Genomic DNA, 22,616 nt, shown 5'->3' on the forward strand with positions numbered 1-22,616 from the left:
AGGCCAGACCCTGAGGGCTAGCCTCAGGACCACGCTAACTGAGGCTCCCTGGGTAAGGGAATGCAGGGACGGGACGCCAGAATTTAACTCCAGGGCCCAGGCAGCCGGGCAGAGGAGTGCAGCGGGGACAGTCTGTCTGGAATCGGGCTGGAACGGGTTGGATCCCCATCTACCAACAAATCGGCCACTTTTTCTCAGGTCACCTGCCCTCTGCAGACGGAATGAGTTAAGATTAGGGTGGACCCTAAATCCAATGACCGTGGTCCTTAAAACCAGGGGGATATTGGGGCACAGAGACACCCAGAGGAGAAGGCTGGGGGGCACGGAGGCAGAGATGGGACTGAGGTGGCCACAAGCCAGGGACACCCTAACTTTGGACTTACGGTCTCCGGATGGGGAGACAACAGTCTCCTGTGACTTTCAGCCACCCAGCTGGTGGTACTTGTTATGGACACTAGGAGACCAACCCACCCTTCTAGAATGTTCCTTCCCCCTCTCCCTGTCAGCAGTGACTGTGGCCTGTCCATCTCTGTCCTGGGACAGCAGCCCGGATGCTGTCGGAGTCCAGACAAACAGGTGTGTTGGGGTAACTTAGACAAAGGGGCTCCCGCCTTAGCCCATCAGCGGCCCCCTCAGGCCCGAAGCCTGCCATCTTCCCGTCTTGCAATTTCCTGGTGAGGGAATCTTGGAAGAAAATGTGCGTAAAGAGCCAGTTACGGGGACCAGGCCCCCCCCTCCTCAGTAAGCATCAGACGCCTCCCGGGCTGGATTGTGCGGTCAGGTCAGGGAGGGCTCACACCCCCCACCCGGCCTCAAGGCCTAGTGAACTTGCTGGAGATGTTCTTCCATGGCCCTTGGGCGGGGGGGGGGGGGGGGCGTTTTCTCCTCTCCCACAGGCACCAGCCCCTCTCGGAGGAACGCCCCAGCCCCACCCTTGGCACAGCCCCTGCCCGCACAACTCTGGGCCATCCCTCATCAGAGCCCACGGACTCTCGGGGTCCCAGAGAGGGTCCCTTTCGTCTTCACAGCCTCGGGTGTCCAGCCAGCGCCCAGCAGAGAGACGTCTGTGAACGCATGCACGTGAAATCATCATTTCTACGCTTTCTGACCACCAGCTCTGCCTCAGTCAGGCACGACTCAATCTTGCGGCCGCCAGGGGTTCCTAAGAGAGAACTCGCACCAACCCCCCTCACTGTGTCGGTACCTTGAGGAGAGTCGTCTTTGTTGGATCCAATTTCGAGTTGCACTCCACCTGGACGGGGAAAAGGGGAAGAAATGTGCTAATTTTCTATCTGGAGCCCCAGGCTCCAGTCTTTCCCCCCTCCTCACTTCCCTGCCACTGGCGTCAACGACCCCAGCGTTCCCGCTAGCATGGAAGGAAGAACGCGGGCTTCGAGATTAAGCAAGGCGGCCATAAATTCCAACCTTGTCGTGCAGCGACCTCGGGCAATTTCTTTGAGCCTCAGTTTCGTCATCAATAAAATGAGGGGAATGTCTTTTTCCAAGGGTTGTTATGAAGACTCGCTAAAACCCAGAGGAGACTCTGGAAAGAGCTGCTGATTGAATGGCCTGGTTTCACCAGTCGCGGCCGCAGATGCTACACGTTCGACATCTCCAGTCCTGACCACCATGCGAACTGGGATCCACTATGAGCTGCTTCCCCTCTTCGCGTTGTCAGTGACCATCTTAGCAGTGCATCCAAAATTGGGCAAAATGCCCACACGTAACCTGTGATGTTCAAAGTGCCTACCGGAGAGCTATCCCCTCCTCTGATGTGAGAAGTGTATCTCTACTGATGCATCCTATGATTACGCCCAGTGGGTTAGATCACAGGACGCCCACAGTCCATTAAGACGTCTCAGCTCTTTGCCAAATGAGCCTTTGCAAATCTCACTCTGCAGCCCACTGCACGAGGCACATCACCACTTTAGGACTCTGCTCAGTAGCCCCTAAGTCCCTCTGTCCCCTGCTAGGGGCATGTTGGAAAGGCAGAGTCTTTGCTTTGCCTCCACAACATCATAGGTGGGAATCAGGGGTAGAATGACCCGGAAAGCGTTGTCTAAGCCCCACTCCCCGGTGTCTCTCTGCCCCGCCAGACAATCAGGCGCCAACCAGGTCTGCAAATGGGTTCCCAAACAAGAGCAGAGCGTCTCGGCCAGGAAGCCAAGTGGCAAACACGTCCGTAGAAACAAACGAGTGGGAGGCAGACAGGCAGGTGATGGGGCCTGGGAGAAAAGTCGGAGGGCCCGCTACCAAGCAAACAGGACTGGCAGTCACCAGGCCAAGGAGCCGGGGTCTGGGCCCTCTGTCCGAAGGCCAAGCAGATTTGGACTGTTGAACAAAGTACAGAAACGAGAGGACGATTTCTACATACCACGGCATCCACAGCAGGAGAACTGTCCCCAACCACCAACAAAGCAGGGCACCTGGGGGCAGGGAGAGAAGGGGGGAGGGAACACGAAATTCACTGAAAGATTCACACGCTCCCAGGCCCGCCAGGCTGGGACCAGGGTTCCAAAAAAAATTATTCGGGTTTCCCCAGTAGTAGCCTCTGCTCTTTTTATTTCCTTCTCCTTTCATCCTCTGCTTTGCTTTTCGGATAAACTGGGTTGGCAGTCATTTACACCCTAGTATGAATTTCAGCCAGAGAATTTCCGTGCCCTGGTGTTTCTAGCCTCAAGCATCCTCTCCTCAAAGAGGGAGGAGTAGGACTTTGCCGTGAGTCAAGATCAGAGACCGAGGGAACGTACCTGACAAAGGAAATGGCACGTGGCAAGTTCAGGTGTCAAATAATACAGTTCACTTAGGAAACTGTAAAAAGGCAGACATTACTGGTGGAATGCAGTTAGCTGCATCCACGACCGTATTTTCCTGCCAGCCTTTAGGGTGGGTTGTCCTGCGTCTGACTCGTCTCCAGGCTCTGTGAAAGCAAAGCCTAACACCGTACTCGACACAAAGTAGGTGCTTAATAAGTCCTATCCGAAGCGGACTCTTTCCCTGACATCCAAGGCTCCGACCCTCGTCTCAGGGACACCCCAGGAGCTCAACGCCTGCACAAGGAGAAGGCAAGTGCAGCTGGGTCATGCCTGACTCCTGGGAAGAAGGCACCCCCGGCCTCGCCGCCACCGATGTCCCAGCACAGGGTGGCACGGCTAACCAAACTCAGAAAAAGCCCTGCTGGTGGCCGAGCGAGGCTACGCAGATGATGAACAGGAGAAAATCTACTCACTGCAGGGTGACTGTGTGGGCTCCGGGCATGGGCCGCTCAATCTCCAGGTCTCGCCGGCTGCGGGCAAGGAACGCACAGTCACTCGGTGACACGGGCAGACGCCCCCGCCCCGGAGGCGGCCCCTCCCATCTCGCCCATCCCAGGGGGTTCCGTCGTTGGCCATTCTGGCAAACGACCCGTGTCCCAACCCGCACGGCTCTCGGGACATCACGGCCTCTTGGGGTCCATATCAATGGTTTCAGGGACAGCGGGACTCATGTATTTCCCGTGGAGACACTTCCTGTGTCCAGTGTGGCTTCATATATATATATATATATATATATATATATATATACACACATATAGGAATACAAACCATGTTCTCCACCAGAGGGTCCATACCTCCCGTCCCCCTAGTTGGAGCCCTGAGTCTCTCTAGCCCCAACTCGGAGTCCTCTCACACAGTAACCCAATCTCTTTAGATCTTAGATGTGATCCTTTCACCCCCCTCATCTCAAACCCTGCCACCGTTTCCCACTGGACTCTGTCCCTGCAGACCTACACCGAGCCTCTCTCTCTCTCTCTCTCTCTCTCTCTCTCTCTGTCTCTCTCTCTCTCTCGTCTCCTGGCAGCTCCCACCCACAGCCTTTCCAGCTCATGGCCTGGAGCCACGGACAGATTCAAATCACGTCCCTCTACATCCTAGCTGTGTGACCTCGGGCAGGATGCTGAATCTCTCTGTGCCCGTGTTTCCTCAGCAGCAAAGGACGATGGTCACGGTGTCCCAGCATTTTTAAGAGAAGCCCCTTGATTCCTACGGGCATCGTGAGGGCAAGGCAGTGGGTGGGGCTTCGGGGAGGGTGTTCTGGTCTCTGTGTGTCCACTGCCCAGCCCACAGGCTGACCGCGCCCGTCCTCAGGAAGCATCTGCTGAAAAAATGCGCTGCTGGGTCCCGCGTCCCTAGTTACCCACGGGCGATACTACCTCTCCCTCCCGCACTGAGAGGCTGGGCGGGTGGGAAGAAGAGACGGACGCAGAACTTTGTTACAGACACTAATGCCCTTCGTGAAATTATTGGCCGTGAGCAGAGACGGCCCCTGTGGCTCCTTCCCGCCCCCTGCTTGGGAAGGGGGCTGGTAGAGCTGGTCCGGCAGACTGAGTGACCACGCTGGAGTCTGCAGACCGTCCCCCCAGCTGCCACCGGTGTTCCCGAGCTGTCCCCTCCCCTGGCCGAGGTCCAGGCCAGCAGCTACTTATCGCGAAGAGGCCTAGCCCCTTGCCCAAGGCTGGAGGAACGTGCTTTTTCTTGGAGTGACACCTCCCGGCAGCCTTCCTGGACTCCTCCCTCCCCTTCCTCCCCCAGGGCTCTGCTCGCTCGCTCGCTTGCTCTCTTAGCTCTCCCACACCTGGCCCTTCCCAGGGCCAGCCGGGACACAGGCAATAACTCAAAACCCTTCGAGGGCGTGACTGCGTCTCCCCTCCTCGTGCTCGCGCCCCGCTTGTCTGGAGCGGTGGCTCAGCGCCTTGCAGAGCACTCAAAACCCGCGGATGTACCTGACTCCCAGGCGCACCCCTGTCCGGGTAATCTACTCGCTTGAATTCAGGGGCTGCAGCTCCTCCTAACGTTATAACCCCCTCTGCCTTACCCCTGCCCCGCTCCAGGCCAACAAAAGGACCTTGACACATGGCCACCGCGTGACCGCACCTGTTGTAGGCATTGATGAACAGGTGCAGGTTGCCGGGGTTCATGTCTTTCACGATGTGCTGGCGGTAGGTGTGGACGACTTCCACATTATTCTGCATTTCCTCCTGCGTGGAGAGAGGGGGGAGGTGCCCTGCATTAGGACTGGTCCCGGGCCAGCCACTGCTATCTCCGTTCTTCAGGTTATACAGGTACAGAGACGATACCGTCTAATCCGCTCGACCGCCTTGGAGCCCGAGGACACCTTCCCCAAAGCGGAAGTCCCCACCCGGAGCCAGTCTGACTTTGCATATCAGGTGAGAGCAGGAAGGAGTACAAACCCACCAGGACAAAGCAGGCCCTTCTGGGCTCATGACTTTGGGACTTTTTATTTGAAGTCAGTCCTCTCGGATTTGGAGCTTGGATCCATCAGTGTTTTGGTTGTTTTTTTTTTTTTTTTTCTTTTTTTCTGGTGGGGGGTGAGGGACGGGAGTAAATGTCTTCACCTCTCTGAGCCTTAGCTCCCTCAAAAATAAATGTGTGTGTGTGCGTGTGTGTGTGTGTGTGTGTGGATATTACCTACCTCTGCAGGTTATGGGATTTCACAGAGGTTGTGCACAGAAAAGCCTTTTGTAAATAATACAAGTGATGCAACTGTTGGCAATTAATGGTTTTAAGGGGGAGTTGAGAGGTTTTTCACGCCGGAAAAACAAAACCAACTCCTGCAAGTCCCGGGAAGTTGCTGGAAAGAAGGGCCATCTCAATTCCCGAGGGGGGGCCAACCGGAGCCTTGCAGAAGCCGCAGCCTTCCCTCTCTCTGGTTCCTTTCCGAATGTGATTTGGGACAAACAAACAAGTTACGAGCTTGCTCTGTTTCTCATTTGTACGACAGCGGATGCTGAAGGTTTCACAAAGCGGCCTGATGTGATCAGTGGCGACCAGAGCAGGGCAGGGAGGGAGCGGAGGGGGCCCCACGTCAAGCCCGAGCTATTGTCTAAACAGCCCCTCATCACTGAAGCAGCAAAGAGGCCAAGAGCCTACGCAAAAGAAAATCGGGAACTGTACGGTCTGAAGAATTAGCTGTGCTGGGCTTTCAGGTCAAAACACAACCGCGGCAAGTTGGGGGCATCGACAGATGCCTCACATCGCGTGGGGTACAATCAGGCCAGACTCTCCCTCTGTACCTGATGCCCTCTCCCGCAAGGAAACTCAGAAGCTGGCTCTGTTTGTTTCCATATTCCTATCAGGTTCAGATTATACACTCAGGGTGAAGAAAATGTATCACAAACCGAATGCAGCACGGAAGAGGGAAGAAGGCCACCAAGGGCTGCAGGGGGGCCACGAAGGCTATGTCCCCGTCGAGACCCCGGGGAAGTGTGAAGCCTACCTTCTTCGGGAAAAAGGTCTCTGTAGATATCATTAAGTGAAGGATCCTGAGGTGAGGTCATTCTAGATTATCCCAGCGGGTCCTAAATCTAATGACAAGGGTCCTTCTAAGACAAAGGCAGAGGGAGATTGGAGACAGACACGGAGAGGTCATCGAAGACGGAGGCAGAGCCTGGAGGGATTCTGAAGCTACCGGAAGCTGGAGGAAGCAAGGGAGGACTCTCCCTCTAGGGCCACTGGAGGGAGTGTGGCCCGGCGACACCCCCTTTCAGAGTGCTGGCTTCCGGAACTGCGACACAGTTAAGTTCCTGTGGTTGCAAGCCTCCCAGTTTGCGGGGGACTGTTACAGCAGGCCCAGGAAATAATGTGAAGAAGGAGCCCAGTGGATGCACCTGGCCAGCCCCAGAGGAGAGCAGCCGGTCACATCTCAGAAGGTCACTCTCCCGCTCGGGAACAGACAGTGCTGAGTGGGCCACACGGTAAACAGGGCAAGCCACCCTCGAGCTGGGCAACCGAGGGGCTTCTCGGTGTCTGGGCCTGCGTCAGGACCCCCGCACATCCTCTCCTGGGGCTGCCGGCCAGAGTCGGGGGCCATGCCGGCTGGCCAGACAGGGACAGGGGCCTGCCTGGGGTGACCGCAGAACAGCCCATGAGTGGAAGCACAGACGGTCAGTGCCCTGCTCTGGATACAGGAGCAAGACACCTAGCCTCTGATCCCAGCCCCACCTCTCCCTGGCTGTGCAACCTCACACGAGTCAGTCAACCTCTCTGGTCTCAGTTTCCTCATCCATAAAGTGGGAATCGAATTAGTACTTTTCACATGGCTCACGGAGCTCTTGAGTGGACTCCATGGGTTAATACTTGAAAAGTCCTTAGGACCGAGCGGGGCACACGGCAAACTCCATGGGTGTGTCTGTTACAGGTCGTATCTGTAATAGCCCCAGACTGGCAATAACCCGAATGCCCATCGACAGGCGGACGGAAGGGCGAATCGCAGGACACCCACACACAGAACGGGCAGCCAGCGCTAAAAAGGAGGGAACTACTGATAAACCCAACGACAGAGACGAAGGTCAAAATAACCGTGCGGCGAGAGAAGCCACAGTTGTTTTTTGGGTTCTGTTTGCTGTTCTTTTCAAGCAAGACTCCATACTTCATGATGCCACTTCTATATAAAAACCTGGGGAATGCGAACTCCTCTCTAGTGACGGAAAGCAGAGCAGAGGCTGTCTGACAGGCAGGGAAAGAAGGATTAGCAAGAGGCACGAGGGGACTCTGGTGATGGGGACGTCCGCTACCCCAGTTGCAATGTGGTTGTCCGGGTGTAGACGCGCGGCAACATCTACTCAATTCTGTATTCCCAAAACGTGCAGTTTACTATAGTCCAATCAGGCTAGTTAAAACAGCCTTACGTTAAAAAGAGAGCGAGCGATACGGGGGCGCCTGGGTGGCTCAGTCGGTTAAGCGCCCGACTCTCGATCTCAACTCAGGTCCTGCTCTCATGGTTCGTGAGTTCGAGCCCCGCATCGGGCTCTGCGCGGACCGCACGAGACCGCTTGGGATTCTCTCTCTCTCTCCCCCTCTCTTCCCCTCCCTGTTCACCCACTCGCTCTGTCTCTCAAAACAAAATAAAAATAAACTTGAAAAAAAAAAAAAAAAAAGGTGAGCGATACACCTGACTGTAAACCGATCCCGTCAGCTATGTGCGTGGTAGGCATCCCCAGGGGGCTTGTGTCCTGCTCGTCTCTGGGCCTTACGCACGGGCAGCACGCACTCGCTCAGCGTGGATGACAGAACGCTGGTCCACGTCCACGCTACTCACCTTCCCGAAGAGGTGGGACACCACCATGTCTGGGAGGGCTTGGGTCCATCCAGAGATCTGGGGAGGGCAAAGACAGGTGTCACTAGAAAGCAGGCATTTGAGGTAGTGAGACTAGGTCAGCAAAGCCTCCCTGCCCGCGGGGGCAGACCGGAAGTCCTGGGCTCCCCGGCACTCAGGGCTGAGGACGGCCCCCTTGGGGGAATGTGGTTCCAGTCCCAGTTGTGGACTGGACCTGGGGGCTCCGGAAGGCAGGGCCTGGGTCTCTGTCGATCGCTTATTCTCAGGGGCCCATGCAGGGCAGACACGTGCTGAACAGAGAGCCAACCTTCTCCTAGCTTGGGCCATAGCACACTAAGTCCTCACAACGAGGGGCCCCTATCCATTTCTTCAAAACACACACTGAACTCTGCCAGTCTAGACCCCAGGGGACCTGCTTACCTTGAACTAGCCTTCCTGTATCATCCTCTACATTTTCCGCCCTCGAGCCAGTATCCTCTCTTTGGATATCCTGAGGTTACTAAAGACACTGCCAACTCTCCCCTCTCTGCCTCTCCCCAACAAAATGCTAGGTACACAGCAGGAGCTCCATAAGTGATAGGCATACAGCAGGGGCTTCATAAATGCGGAGGCATACAGCAGGAGCTCCATAAATGTATGCTGACCAACTTCCGTGTCAGGCAGGCAGGGACTGGCAGGATAGAGAAGTTCTAGACCTGGGGGTTCTCTAGATCGGAGGTCTTGTTGGATCCCAGCTGTGTGGTCCTGGACAGGTTGCAGAGCCTCTGAGCCTCAGGCCTCTCACCTACAAGCCGAGGTGGCCGGGGGCTTCAAAGTCACAAGGCCAAGGTGAGGACAGCATGAGGCCAGTACGCATGTCACAGGATCTGACGCCAGCGCCTGACCCATAGTGGACTCTGGATACAGGTCTTTTTTTCTCTTGGGGTTGGAAAGGAAGGATACGGTACAGATACTAAAGCCACACAGACATTCCTCAGGCCGCACTTTAGCCAACGGTCAATGTCCCCGGCCCTCCACGTCTGGCTCAGAGCACTTACAATAGGAGCCAAACTGGCTGACTGGAACATCACTTCCTTTCCTGGAAAATAAAATAAAAAACAGGGAGTGTGCTCCACTCCCGCATATCACGCAGACGGGAGGGGCGGGCTCCTGCGTTCCGGCAGAACGTTCCAGGAAGAGCGGCAATAACAGGGCGGCCAAGACAGGGGTGGGAGGCAGGGGGGAGGGGCACAACCCCTTCAAAGCTCTGTCCGCGACAGCCACCCAGAACTTGGCAAAAACACACTTCCAAAGTGAGAAGCCAGGATCACCCCGGCCTGAGAGGTTTTGTCCTGTTTCAATTGGAACAATTTCCCCCCTCTCCTTGGCAAATGCTGGCGCCTTTACGAAGAAAACACAATAATCGTTTTTAAAAGATAAACAAGGAGCCCTAGGACACCGGCCAGAGCAGAACTTCCCGAGACAGCGTGGGTCCCTTCTCCCCCAGGCAGGCCTGTGTCCGGCCCCTCTGTATTCCCAGACCTGCAGCGCTGGGGTCAAGGTGCCATTCAAACACCTGCTGGATGAGACCGGGAGGCACGAGGTGAGGCCCAAGGACCACGGAGTACGAGGGATCCGCATTCAGCCCCAGTTCTCCCGCTGCCTAGCTTTGCGGGCCTCTGGGCACCACTAACCGTAACCACTCTGAGCCTCAGTTTCCTCTTCTATAACACGTCATTTATGACAATCCCACCTCCTGGAGTCGCCGTGTGGATTCAATGAGGTCACGCACGTGCAGCGACAGAGAGTGCAAACGGCCCCTGGCAAGGACTCCGCGCACAGTAGCTGATTCTCGCGGTCATCAAGCTAAGTGGCAGGGGTTGGTACCAAATGCACCCTCTTTTCCATCGACAGTGGGTGGGTTCCCGAGATCAGAGGCCTTTGCCTTGTTCATCTTTTTGTTTCCCGTGTCTTGAGCAAAGTCCAGTACGTGTTAGGTCCTCAGCAAATACCTCTTAACCTAAGCTACGCTGATCTAAGCTGGCTCGAGCGCTCACGTCCCCGTGGCATGTCTGGTCTAGACCGCAGCGTCCTACCAACATCTTCGGAAGGGCAAACAGCCCAGGTCACGTTTGTTGTTCCAAGCAAAGCAAAGGGGAGGGGCGGGGCGCACAGGCCAGGAGAGGTCTCGGAGGGCACACTGTTCCACCTGCCTGGCCCTGGCCCCCAGCCTCACCTTGGACGCGGCCCAGTCCATCCAGCCTTCGGCACAAGGGTTCACGTTGATGAGGACGAGGCCCTCCACCATCTCCGGGTTGTTCAACTGTTAATTCAAGACACAAGGTGAGCGGCAGCCCAGGAATCTCAGCCACCGCGAACTTCTCAAGGTCGAACCAAAGGTTGAGAAAATACCAGAAAAGGGCCCTGGTGGGGGCCACCAGAGCCGGCTGCTGCTCTCAAGAGACTTCAAATCCCACACCCCTCCCCCCCACCTTGCAAAACCGAGGCCCCAGCTCAGCCGACACAGGACCGAGCCCCTGAAAGCCTGGGGGGAGGAAGCAGGAAGCACAAGAGTGCGTGTTTGGCAAACCTGCCTCGGGCAAGGCGCCTCTGCCCGCACTTCCTCTTCCCCAGCCGTCAGGGGGGTGTATCAGACCTCCAGCCTCCCAGTGAGGCAGGGCAGGTAGCCGCTCTTTAGTGACCGCTCCTGGGAGATACATCCGTCTAACGTAGAATACAGACTTTCCTTGGTCTGCTCAGAGCCTAGACGGTCAGGCCACGTTCTATCCACACCAGCGTCTCTAACCGCTGACAAAGCCCAGCAAATAATGGGCGGTCGGAAAACTCACGGTCGCATAAATGAGTGTGGCTGCATTTCCAAATGAGTGTTTGGCAAGGGTACATGACATTCAGCAGCACCTGGCTTGGGCCCACGGTCCCGTGAACGCCATGTGTCTCTGATTCTAATACAGAATCAGCCAGGACCCAAAAGCCATGGGGGTATCACCGGGGTAGCATAGGAGACCACGCGGTGACGTGGGGACCTGCCCACAAGCCACTGCTAGGTGAGCGAAACCAGTGATGAAAGAGCGCGTTTGAGGAGCATTAAAGAAAAGCTTTAGGGGCGCCTGGGTGGCTCAGTCGGTTGGGCGTCCGACTTCGGCTCGGGTCATGATCTCACGGTCCGTGAGTTCGAGCCCCGCGTCGGGCTCTGTGCTGACAGCTTGGGGCCTGGAGCCTGTTTCGGATTCTGGGTCTCCCTCTCCCTCTGCCCTTCCACTGCTCACGCTCTGCCTCTCTCTCTCTCTCTCAAAAAATAAATAAACATTAAAAAAATTAAAGAAAAAGAAAAAGGAAAGCTTTGGTACGTGCGTGAGTCCACACACACACACACACACACACACACACACACACACGACTCTGGACCACAAACCACACTGTGAACTGTGAATCTCCCTTCGGAAATGAAATCACGGGTCATTTCTTTCCTCGTTCTGGGCTTTGTGACGCTTTTCCAATTGTCTTCCTCCATCCTGACTTAATTTTCTTTAAAGTGCCATGTTTTCAAAGGTGCCCAAGAACTCACGGCGAATCGCGTGAGGATGTAGGCCCCTGCTCCGGTTCCCATGCCGATAATGCTTTTCAGCCTGGAAGCAGAAGTGAAAATTCACGTCGCAGAAGGAATGAGCGAGGGGAGCCCTAACGACCCTCTTAACACCTGCCCCGCTCCTGGTCCCCGAGGAACCCCGCCGCCCCCAGCATCTGTCCCGGGGGGCATCACGAGCGTGGCTGGAGAGCCGGACAGAGTGGGGACACGCTGCCGTGATGTGACTGGAGGACCCGAACACATCAAGTGCTACGGCTTGACGAAGACCATGACCTCGGAGAGACTCGGCCCTCCTGCTCGCTTCTCCCCCGACTGCAGCCCGAGCGCGGAGAGACCGTCTGACATTTATGGGAGGGCCCGTTATGGCACTGCTTTCTTCCCGCTCTGGAGCTCTATTTTACATTCTAAAACTCGGAATGGAATTAAATCGGGCAAGAGCTCGGAGGTATTATCTTCACACAGAAGGCCCAACTAAAAGGGAAAGAGCTCTGGAGAAACAGAGCCTGGAGGGAGAAACCGAGGGCTGGGGCAACCCTATTCCAGAACATTCCGTCAGTAAGAGAAAACAGTGAAAGAGGAAGGGGCACGGAAAGGATGGGCAGGGTGGCTGTCTGCAGGTGACGTGTTGGCTCAAGGAGAAAAGCCCAGCCGGCGAGAGGCAGACTAGAGAGACTGTCTGAAAACAGTTTCACCAAGTGTGAGGTCTAATTCCTTTCCTGACCTTTAAATCTGCCATTTCAGTGGCCAGGCCAGGTCAAGGCCAAGGGAGAGACACAAGCGAGAAGGCAGGCTGGTGGGGGAGCAGATCTGTCACTCTTACCCAAACTGGTGGAGGACTCCAGGAAGCATTTCAGCCAGCTGGTCCATGGAGGGGTACATGTACCTTGGGGGAAGCCATACAGAGGCCATTAGCGAGAGCCAGACCCCAGGGGAAATGAATCACTCGAACAGGGACACGCCGGAAGGGCAGGGCCCACGCACACCCTGGTCCCAGCGCCCAGGCCCCCTGCCCGGCCCCCCGCAGCCCTCCTTCCCAGCAGTGAGCGACGTGCACCTGCCTGCACACCCCCTGCCCCGTGTAAGGCCACACCCCATCCCAATCCTCCCCGTTTTGTAAACTGACCCTTGATCGATTGCTTCCTTGCTCCGCACCAAGCATTTGAGGAGCCTTAGAAGCCCATTTAATCCTTCACAATAACGGCTCTGTGAGGTTGCCATGATTTGCCCCAGCGCACAGATTGGAAACATCACTGAAGCTGGGGTAAGTGACTTGGCTTCCCTGCCGGGCACTTGGCATGGCATCCCATGTGGGCTCTGGGGTTTCAAGACTCCTGTGCTCACCTTCCAAAAGGAGGCCTCCCGGCAGCTCGCCTGTAGGACATTCCGGGCCACGGGGAAGTCCTTCCCCTCTCGCCCGTGTCCCCCAGAGATGCTCCGCAAGGAGCCTGGAGAGACTGCAGAGAAGTGGGCCACGCTGATGAGCTGGACCCGGGGGGCTTTGGGAAATGGATAAGCCAGAGAGATATTAAGGCACTGGGATGCTTCAATTCAATTCACACATCTTCTGGGACCACAGCTCCTGTTAACAGAGGGCTGGGTGGCGGGGGGGGGAGGCTCTCCTCTGTCAAAACTGGATCACGACCGCAGGGATGGAGAAGGCGGGAGTGGTGAGGACAGACCCACGCTGGAGACTACGGAGTCTGCAGGCTGTCCCGAGTCCGTGCATTAAGGCGGAGGTTTCCCATCGCGGAACGCAGGGAACAACAGTCTCCTGTTGTTCTCCAACTCCTCAGCTGGGCCCACGAGGGGTTTCTTGTTCCCACTGTGCCCACCTCTCCAGTGGGGATACCAGTCGTCAGACCCCGGGACTATAAGGAGCCACTTCCCAGGCTGGTTCCTTCCTCTCGTCCAAGAACAACCCCGTCCCCCGGTGTCTCTGGCGGCACCTCGGGGCCCGCTCTCTTCCTGGCCTTCGCACCTGCTGTTCCCTCTGCTTCTTCACAAGCCACCGTGGGCTCACCTCCCTGGAATCTCCAGAAAGGAGGCCGGAGACCTCTGCCTCACCAAGGGCCCACAACCTCAGCCAGAGTTCTTGCACATTCTCATTCCCTTTCTCGTCTTCCCCGGAAGAACTCGAAGAATCCTCCCTTTCACCAAGGCCTCGGCTGCCGTCAGAGCAGGTGCACACGGCACCCCGTGTTAGGAGACCCCCGACTCCAGGTGGCGGGAAGAAGCCAGGGCCCGTTCAGGCCGAGTTCCCACCAGCCACGCACTGAAATCACCTGCTAGTGGGGGGCGCGGGGAGAGGGACAAATACACTGCAGCTTGGCCTCCAGGTCAGCTTCATGAAAATTCCAGGGGGTGAGGCCCCAATCTTAGAATAGTTTTTAAATCTCCCCGTGGAGAGCTAAGAGCCACCAGGTTACCTCAAGTCTTCCACACCGCGGCTCCGAATAAAAATGGATTTCCTGACAGATCTCTGGTTCCATCTGTTAGTTAACCGGTAACGGCGTCCCACTCTATTAGAAAGCTTTTAATTTTGGGTCCTGGCCCCGTGTATGCCTACTCTGATAAAGGCTGATTATGAAGGATAATTCTGAACACCAATAAGGAAATCTATTTGTGAATGCCAGGAAGGTCCCTTCTGGGAGACGTGAAACCCAAGAACCCGCTCCCATCCTGGCTTAATGACAGCATTGCACGGAGGTGCCTCTGAGACGTCTGCCTCCCACCGGTGACACTAACTGTCCCGGGCACCCGTCAGCCTGTCCGCTGGCTGCACGCTGGGGAGAGCAGGCGGTGTAAACACCTCGGACACGGGAACGTGACGTTCTAACGAGAAGGCGATCCTTGGAGTCAGCAGACTCTCCGACTCCCCCAGTGAAACTAGCTGGGTGACCTTGAGCAATGTTTAGCCCTTCCACCCTTCAGTTTCTTCACCCAGGAACCGGAGTTAACAACACCAGCCACGGAGCCGTAAGGATTGAGTGCAAGTGACACGTGCGTATAAAAATGAAGCCTGGACCACAGGAAGGACTTCAACAATATAATCTCCTATCATCCCCTCTCTTTTTCTTCCAAACTTTCTAGAACTCTCTCCTAACTATTTTTGCTCGTCAAGGTCCTCTCCCACTCAGTCCTGCCCAGGTCATTCATGCCCACCTATTAACAAACTAGCTACCTGGGTGGGTGAAAGCGGAGGGGCGGGTGGTGGCGAGGAATGAGGGGGTTAGTGTTTCAGAGGGACGGAGTTTCGGTTTGGGATGGTGACAAGGCCTGGAGAGGGACGGTGGGGATAAGTGCCCATCAGTGCAAATGCCCGATGCACTTAATGCAACTGAACTGCACACGCAAAAATGGTTAAAATGGTATGTGTTAGGTTTTTATATATATATATTTTTTTTCTTTTCCTTTCTTTTCTTTTTTTTTTCTGCAATAAAACAAATGGAAAACCCAGTCTAACGCCCGCCCCCCATCCACCTGCGCGGCCTTCCTCTCCGCCTCCTGGGGTGCCAGGCTCCCGGTCTTACCCCACGGGGAAGGAGGCAGCGCCGTCCTGCTGGCCAGGGGCATCCACGTGGCACACAGCGAAGTGCTGTGTGATCTCCTGCATGTCCTCGGAGTTGAAAAGGGGGTTGTAACACGTTTTGTCTGCAGAACAGGCAGGGGACAGAGATGAGGAAGAAGGAAGGAGAGAATACATTAGGGTGTTCAGCAGCACGTGAGGCGTTTTGCTGGTTTCACCCCCATTCGTCGGGGGGGGGGATGAACACACAGGAAAGAAGCTCGCCTCCTTCCCCCACCCCCCCGCCTACCCCCCGCCCCGTCCCTCTAGTGATGAAAGGCAAGTGGGCACGGAGGTGGAAATGGTCAATAAACTTTGCTGTATGTGCTGGCGGCTGAAGCTTAAGCCTCCAGCTGGTGCTGGGAGGAGACTCCCATCCCGGGTCCTGCTTCTCCCCTATCAGTTGTGGCTGTGATGTCCCCAGTGTGGGACCGGGCTGCCGCACTGCTATTCTCTTTCTGTCTGGGTCTCCTAAAGCCTCACGCTGGAAATAATGGCCAGGGCACACAATTCTCAAACAAGGAGGAGCTTAGGAGATAAAGCTCGGACAGCCTCACTCCTTACGTGGCCTTGGAGGAGTCTCCCGACTGCTGAGGGCCTGAGGCAAAGATGGCCACCTGGTCACCAAACCATCGCCATTTTCTTTCTGGGCCACACAGCAGGACTACATTTCCCAGCCTCCCTTGCAACGAGAGGCAACCATGTGACCAGGTTCTGGCCAATAGTACACAGTGCTCACTGTTTCTTGTTAACACCTGCTGCCCAGTCTGTAGGTTTCTCCCTCTGCCGTCACCTGCCAGATGCAGAAGCCGCTAAGACCCCAGGGGATGGCGGTGCCACAGCTGGTAGGAGCCTGGGTCCCGGAATCCCCATGCGAAAGATGCCCCACAGAACGCCCAGAGTTATTACATGAGTTAAGAATAGATGTATATGGGGCGCCTGGGTGGCTCAGTCGGTTAAGCGTCCGACTTCGGCTCAGGTCACGATCTCACAGTCTGTGAGTTCGAGCCCCACGTCGGGCTCTGGGCTGATGGCTCAGAGCCTGGAGCCTGCTTCCGATTCTGGGTCTCCCTCTCTCTCTGCCCCTCCCCCATTCATGCTCTGTCTCTGTCTCAAAAATAAATAATAAAAAAAAAAAAAAAAAAAAAAAGAATAGATGTATATCGTGTATAGCCACAGAGGTCTTAGGGTCTTTTGTTTCCCCAGTTGGCTTACTGATGACCGTGAACATCTCTAACGGGGGCATAACACCACCACACTTGCACAGCTTGCAACACTCAGGTTTACAGAGATGCCTGGCCCCGAGGGCTGTAAACGCCTTCCGAATCACCGGCAGAAATATTCACTTCTATTCTGTGTGATTTTAACATGCAGTAGATCTTGTGCCTTTAGCGTCCGTGAAAAATGGGGGACCCACATAGGCTGACACTTCCTGGGAATCTCAAGAATGCAGTGTAAACATTCATGGTAGCACTATTTGGAATAGCCACAAAGGAAAAACCAGCCAAGTGTTCATCAGCTGAAGAATGGGTAGACAAAGTAGGGCGTCTCTACTCAATGGAATATCATCCAGCCACAAAGAAGGAAGCGCTAACACATGCCACGACATGGATGAAGTTGGAAAGAAGCCAGTCACAAAAGATCACATACTGCAAGATTCCATATACAGAAAATGTCCAGAATACACATATCCTTAGAAGCAGAAAGCGGACTAGGGCCTACCGGGGGCTGGGGAGTAAGGGAGATTGGGGCACGCTAGATTAAGGGTACAGATTTTTCAGAGTGATAAAAATGTTCTCAAATGGAGTACGTTGATGGTTGCACAACTCGGTGAAAATACTAAAAACCACAGTACACGTTGCTCAAAAGATGTCACTGTCACACGCGGACAGGGGAGAGCCCGGGTTCCCAGCACAGCCAGGCACACCGACAACTCTGCGTCCCATGGGGTGCATTCCAGACTCTTCCAGTCTGTGGCAAGATCCCTTCCCCCAACAGCTCCGGGAAGTGCCAGCAAAAGAGAAAGAGCTAGACTCCCTGCCACCAGCCCTTCCGAGCTGTCCTATTCGTCCACCCCCAGCGGGAACTGGCTCATCAGAAACAGAGACTCCCGGAAACTTACGGTTCATGCCAATGTCGTGGTACGTGAGGATGACGGGCCGGTTTCCCTTGGGGGTCCCGCACAGCGTGACGTGAATGGAGCCATGCACAGTCTCGATGTCCTGCTCCTGAGGGAAGACGGCAGACAGAGGGGCCTGTGATGTGGCACTTGGAGCATCAGTGTGGCTGTGACTACCGACTGCAGGCGCCCAGCGTATTTCCAACTGTGTTTTGAGGAAGTTCCGAGTACGTTTCTCATTTGGTGAGGAGGGCCCTGGCCTTTGGGCAGCACATTTCTCTGACCAGAGAAACCACTCCAAGAACCAGGGAGGGAAGGAGAACTCAGTCGGGAGGAAGAAGAGAGGCCTGGCTCAGACTGTGCCATTAACTGCACAGAACTTGGGGAAGGCACCAGCCCCAGCCCCAGAGGCCCTCTCTGCCCAGGACCTTGGTTTCTCCATCTGGGAAACTGAGGTCGTCAAAGCACGAGCTTCCTAGATTACCTGCCCCCAAGTCTCACCCGTCCCACAGGGTCATTACAACGGTGACTAGCATTTGATGGCCTGGGGCTGCCCCAAATTCAATCCCTACTTCCAAGAACAGCCCCCAATTTCCTTTGGGAATCCACTCCAGTCTTACCGTCCATCCTAGTGGGTCTGTTGACAACACTTGCCCATGTTTCACGGGCCAAGGCTAATTCATGCATTCCCCCTCCCAGCTACAGGACCGGTTCACAGAAGGGCAGAAGGGCTGAGTCAGGACAACCAGAGCCAACCGCAGCTATTGGGGAAGTGGATTAGACTTGACCCAGCAGTGCTGGGAGGCGGGGGGATCTGCAGCAGCCATATTGTTCCCATGAGGCAAGGGCCTGCCTGAACACACAGCCAGCCCAGAGATGGAAAAGACAGAAAGGAGGTCCTGCTGATGGCATCCACCATCTAGGATTTTCGGACCACAGGCCAACAACTTCCAAGCCCCCTTAAGGCATTTTGAGTTGACGACAAGAATCCTCGATGATGACATATCCGTCTCTGTCCTGTCCTCCCTTCTTGGAGGGCCGGGGTCCCTCTTCCCTTGGTCGAGGCCGGTGCTCCAGCTTGTGTCCTCAAGCTGGCTCCCTCAGCCAGTCAGCCCCACATTTCTCAGGACTATACTGTGAATTTTTTTTTTTTTTTTAAAGATCTAAAGACATGTTTACTTTTCCTCTATCCTAATTAAAAAAAAAAAAAAAAAAAATCGCCTTGCCTTGATCCCAAGCCCATAAATTCACCTGCCAGTTTTTAACTAAACTTCTCCAAAGGGTGGCGGTCATGAATTTTCTCAACCCACTGCCTCGATTCACCTTCAGCCCACCCCCATCTTGGGCTCCCACCTTCCTCAAGGTCCCCCAGGGGCTCCAGGGACCTGTCCCTCTTCATGTCTGAGAGCCGTGACCTCCCCTTCCAAGCGCTCTCTGCCTGCGTCCTCACCCCCCAGCCCCCACTCCCAACTCCTGGCTCTCCTCCTACCTGGTGCGGGCACGGGGGAGGCCACCAGCATGCTGGGGACAGGACCCTGAGAGCTCCCACGTTCTAGGGGTAGCGCTGAGCCATTTCCCTCTACGCCCTGCATCCCTACAAGGGCCCTGTGAGGGTGGCACATCCCCGAGCTGGCAGATGCTGCCACCCTGGCTCAGGGAAGCCAAGTCGGCTGCCCAGAGTCACGGTCAGGACCCACCCACCCGGTAGGCCAGTGTTCCCCACACGCTTCTTACTCCCTCACAGTCTGAGAGGCGCGAGGACTCAAACCATGTTCCCTCCTTAGGAGGCCACGTTAGGTTAGCACTTGACATTCATTTCCCAAAGAGGGAACACTCCAGACGCCGTCTAACCTGCTCCCAGAAGCCAGCCTAGATGTGAATCGTATCGGTCACTGACCAAGTGCAGGGGAGAGGTCTGTGTCCCGCCCTCACGGGCGAGAAGAAGAAACAGGCCAGACCCCCCCCCAGTTAGGACCCCTGTGGATCTGGGCAAGCAGCCCCTTCCCCCAGCTGCCTGCACAATGGAAACGGGCCTGGGACCTGCCAGCCCTGGGGGATGCCGGGAGGTCCACAGGACACGGCAGGAGGGACTGTGCCTGCAGCCCCTTGATCTCGGGCCTGTGAAGGGTCACCTCTGAGGCAGAGTGATGTAGCCACACGCACACAGTCTACCAGGCTGGGGACCAAACCCCACCCCTGCTCCTTCTCCACTTAAGCCAGGGCGACTTTACCCAAAGACATTTATTATGCACCTACTGTATGCGTGTGCAGAGAGGAGTCGGTAAGAGCTCACAAGCTAGTGTTGGGGTAGCGGGGTGGGCCCCAGGCCTGCGGTAACATGTGGCAAGAGCTTGCTACGTGCGGACATGGTGCTCTGGGCACAGCAAGAAAGAGGGTGTAGAACCCACTGAGGGGGGAGGGGCAGGGTGGGAAGGGGAGCAGGGTAGCCCCCACCCCCAGCAGCCTTCGAGGTCAACGGCTGGGCTGTCGATCTGGGAAACCTGGCTCAAAAATAAGGAAATACGCCCCAGTTCTCAGGCTCCACCCCCAGAACGGGGAGCGCGGTACCCGTGTTTTTAGCAAGAAGCCGCTCCCTCCCCCATCCCAAGCGCGGGGATGTGGGGGCTTCCAGCCCCCACCCTGAAGACCCCCGAAGCAAGCAAGTGGGGTGCCGGATAACCAACCAAGGGGGAGCGCCCAGGCTGCCGTCGCGTCTGTGAGACGGGAGAACCACGGAACGTCCCGGGGCGCGTGAGCGGTCACCAGGTGAGGCCCACAGGCCCACCCAGGGCACAGCGCGGAGGGGACCCCCCCCTCCCTGTCAGCGCCCAGCCCCAGCCCCATCACAAGGATCCTCCTGAGCCTCCTGCCTCATCACCTGCCACAGAGGAAGTCTCCCGACCACGGAGCCCACCATCCTGGCCCCCTCCCTCTTCCCCTCAGTGCCCGACCCTTGGCTTGCGCCTATATAAACACTGGGAAAACAGTGGAAAAATCCACAGACGAGGGAGCAACAGCCTGGGCCCCAGTGGGGGCCACGGATCATCTGCCGGGCCCAGCCCTGGCGTTGAAGTCGATTGGGAACAATGGCCCATTGAGAGGGCCACATTCTCCATTGTCTCCCCAGCTGACCCACATGGCGCCCTCTAAAAATAGGCCAGGCCAGGCAGCGCCCGCCAGCCTGGGGTCATCGGGGTTCACAGCCGAGCTCTGCCCTCCCTCAACCCCTCTGGGCCCTGGGTCGCCATCTGTACGACAGGAGTGGGCCCCCTCACCCCAGCTTCTCAGGAGAGGAGGTCACCCTGTGGTCTGAGACACAGTGCCGGGAGGAAAGGACACCCTTCGTACGTGGTGGCAGACGTTGTTAATGCGGTGCCTGGAAGCCATCTTGGTGGCAGATATGGGACGCCCCTTGCCGGCTGCATCAGGGATGTCCCTGGCAGCACCCAGGGGTGGGGATGAGTTGACTCATCTCTGTGGAGGCCTTAAAATTACACGGCCATGGAACCAGAACTGAATCTGTCCAAGAAGGGAGGGGCTGCCCCTGCCCCGCTTACTGTTCTGTCCCGAGGCCTGGCACACGGTCGGAGCGCAGAGCAGGTGCATCAGGCCGCTGGTGAAACACCCGAGACCAAATGACCGCAGTAACATAACTTCTCTAGAAAGTCCTGACTCTTCTGGGTCCAGGCTCCACTCTGCCCCTTAACTGGCCGTGAGAGTCTCGGCAAGCAGCCTCTCGTAAGCTCCGGGATTGCAGTGACGTCTCCCAGGATTGGTGTAAAACCTCCCGGGACTGCATGAGCCCCACTGAGCCCTATGCTTTGCCCCCAACAGGAACCACGGGAGTGTCGTGGCCGTGGCCCCGCCACCTCACCCCTAGCCCGAACCTCGGTCCGGGCAGGAGAAGCTTCGGCCATGGCCAGCCTTATTTGGAAGCACGACCCATCCGGTCTCCAAAAGCGGAAGGGACGCGGTGCAGATGCGTAGGCGCAGCACGGTCCCCTGGGTCTGGGTGAGCCCACGTTGAGGGGCAACATCTGCCAAGTGCCCGCCAAGAGGCAGGCAGGGAGCCCAGCCTCCACGCCCCCAGCTATGCCTATCTATCCCATTTCACAGATGAAGAAATTGAGGAGACTTCCCCAAGGTCAGAACCTCAAGGTTCTGTAGTAGCAGAACCAGGATCCGAACCTGAGTCTTCCGGGCCCTCGTGCCGGTGCTGGGCCCATCAGGCCTCCCCTTCTGTGTCCGCCAGCCCACACAGGCAGGAGGAAGAGGAAAGGCCAAGTGCGATCTTTTCTGTGCCCATTCCTTAAGTCACAGATGCATGCATGCACGCACACGCATATAATGTACACAGGCACGCGCATGCATGCACAAAACACGTGCACATACATATGCACAAGCCCCCATGTATGCACACCTGTGCGCACACATCCACACACATGTGCTTGCACACGCACACACACAGTTCTGAGCCAGCCCTGGTGGTCTCTCTCCACTGGCCAAAGCCAAGACTGAGCCTGAGACTGGATGGAGGAATTCAAACACTCACGAACACGGGCCTTTGTCCTCTTTAGACCCAAAGGAACATTCTGTCTCCCTGGCGATGAATCACTATCTAGCGTCCCGTAGGGAGGGACCTACCTCACAATCCCCCACGTTCTCCCCAAGAGAAGGCACCGTGATACTCCTTGACCTCCCGCCGGATACGGAAAGGCGCCCGTCTTGGGGCTCGTCAAGGGTCCTCTCTCTGGCTAAGACGGGGGCTGGAAATACACACTCGGTCCCTCCGTCAGCCAGGTCTCCAACCTCAGCCCTTGCACGCCTCAGAGCCAGATCTCAGAAGTCCCCGCTCACAGACAAGATCCAGCCAGAAGCGTGCAACAGAGAAAAGCCAGGGCGCAAGAGTTTTCCTCTCACCTCCTCTGGAAAAGCCGCTCTCTCACGGCGTAGAAGAGACGGCACAGGGCGGCCAGGAGTCACCGAGTCGGCCCTCCCGCTGTACCCAGGCCCTGCCTCGAGCGCTGCGTCCCTGAAGGCACGCAGCACCTCCACTGGGTGACACCTGCCCGCATTTTACAGAGGAGGAGACGGGCCGAGAGAGGGCAAGTTATCTGTCCAAGGTCACACAGCTGGAAGAGCACGGCGGGATTCGAACCCGAGACGGTCCAAAGCCTGTGCTCTTTGACTTCTGTTTTACCCTGTGTGCCCGGCGCTACATGAAGAAAGGA

The 22,616-nt window shown here is 56.4% G+C and overlaps 1 protein-coding gene across 1 annotated transcript in view; it reads right to left on the minus strand.

Annotated features, from left to right (window-relative positions):
* The window catches only part of NDRG1 (N-myc downstream regulated 1), a 54,444-nt gene that overhangs the window by 8,553 nt on the left and 23,275 nt on the right, over positions 1-22,616 (minus strand). Inside the window, exons 4-13 of the mRNA XM_042973616.1 lie at positions 17,389-17,494; positions 15,232-15,352; positions 12,522-12,584; positions 11,681-11,741; positions 10,331-10,417; positions 8,098-8,154; positions 4,914-5,017; positions 3,230-3,286; positions 2,375-2,426; positions 1,205-1,252 (exon numbers count right to left, since the gene is read on the minus strand). Coding sequence (XP_042829550.1) covers positions 1,205-1,252; positions 2,375-2,426; positions 3,230-3,286; positions 4,914-5,017; positions 8,098-8,154; positions 10,331-10,417; positions 11,681-11,741; positions 12,522-12,584; positions 15,232-15,352; positions 17,389-17,494 — 756 coding nt within the window. The remainder of the gene's footprint in view (positions 1-1,204; positions 1,253-2,374; positions 2,427-3,229; positions 3,287-4,913; positions 5,018-8,097; positions 8,155-10,330; positions 10,418-11,680; positions 11,742-12,521; positions 12,585-15,231; positions 15,353-17,388; positions 17,495-22,616) is intronic.

This window comes from Panthera tigris, chromosome F2 (assembly GCF_018350195.1).
Source record: "Panthera tigris isolate Pti1 chromosome F2, P.tigris_Pti1_mat1.1, whole genome shotgun sequence".
Lineage (NCBI taxonomy): Eukaryota > Metazoa > Chordata > Mammalia > Carnivora > Felidae > Panthera > Panthera tigris.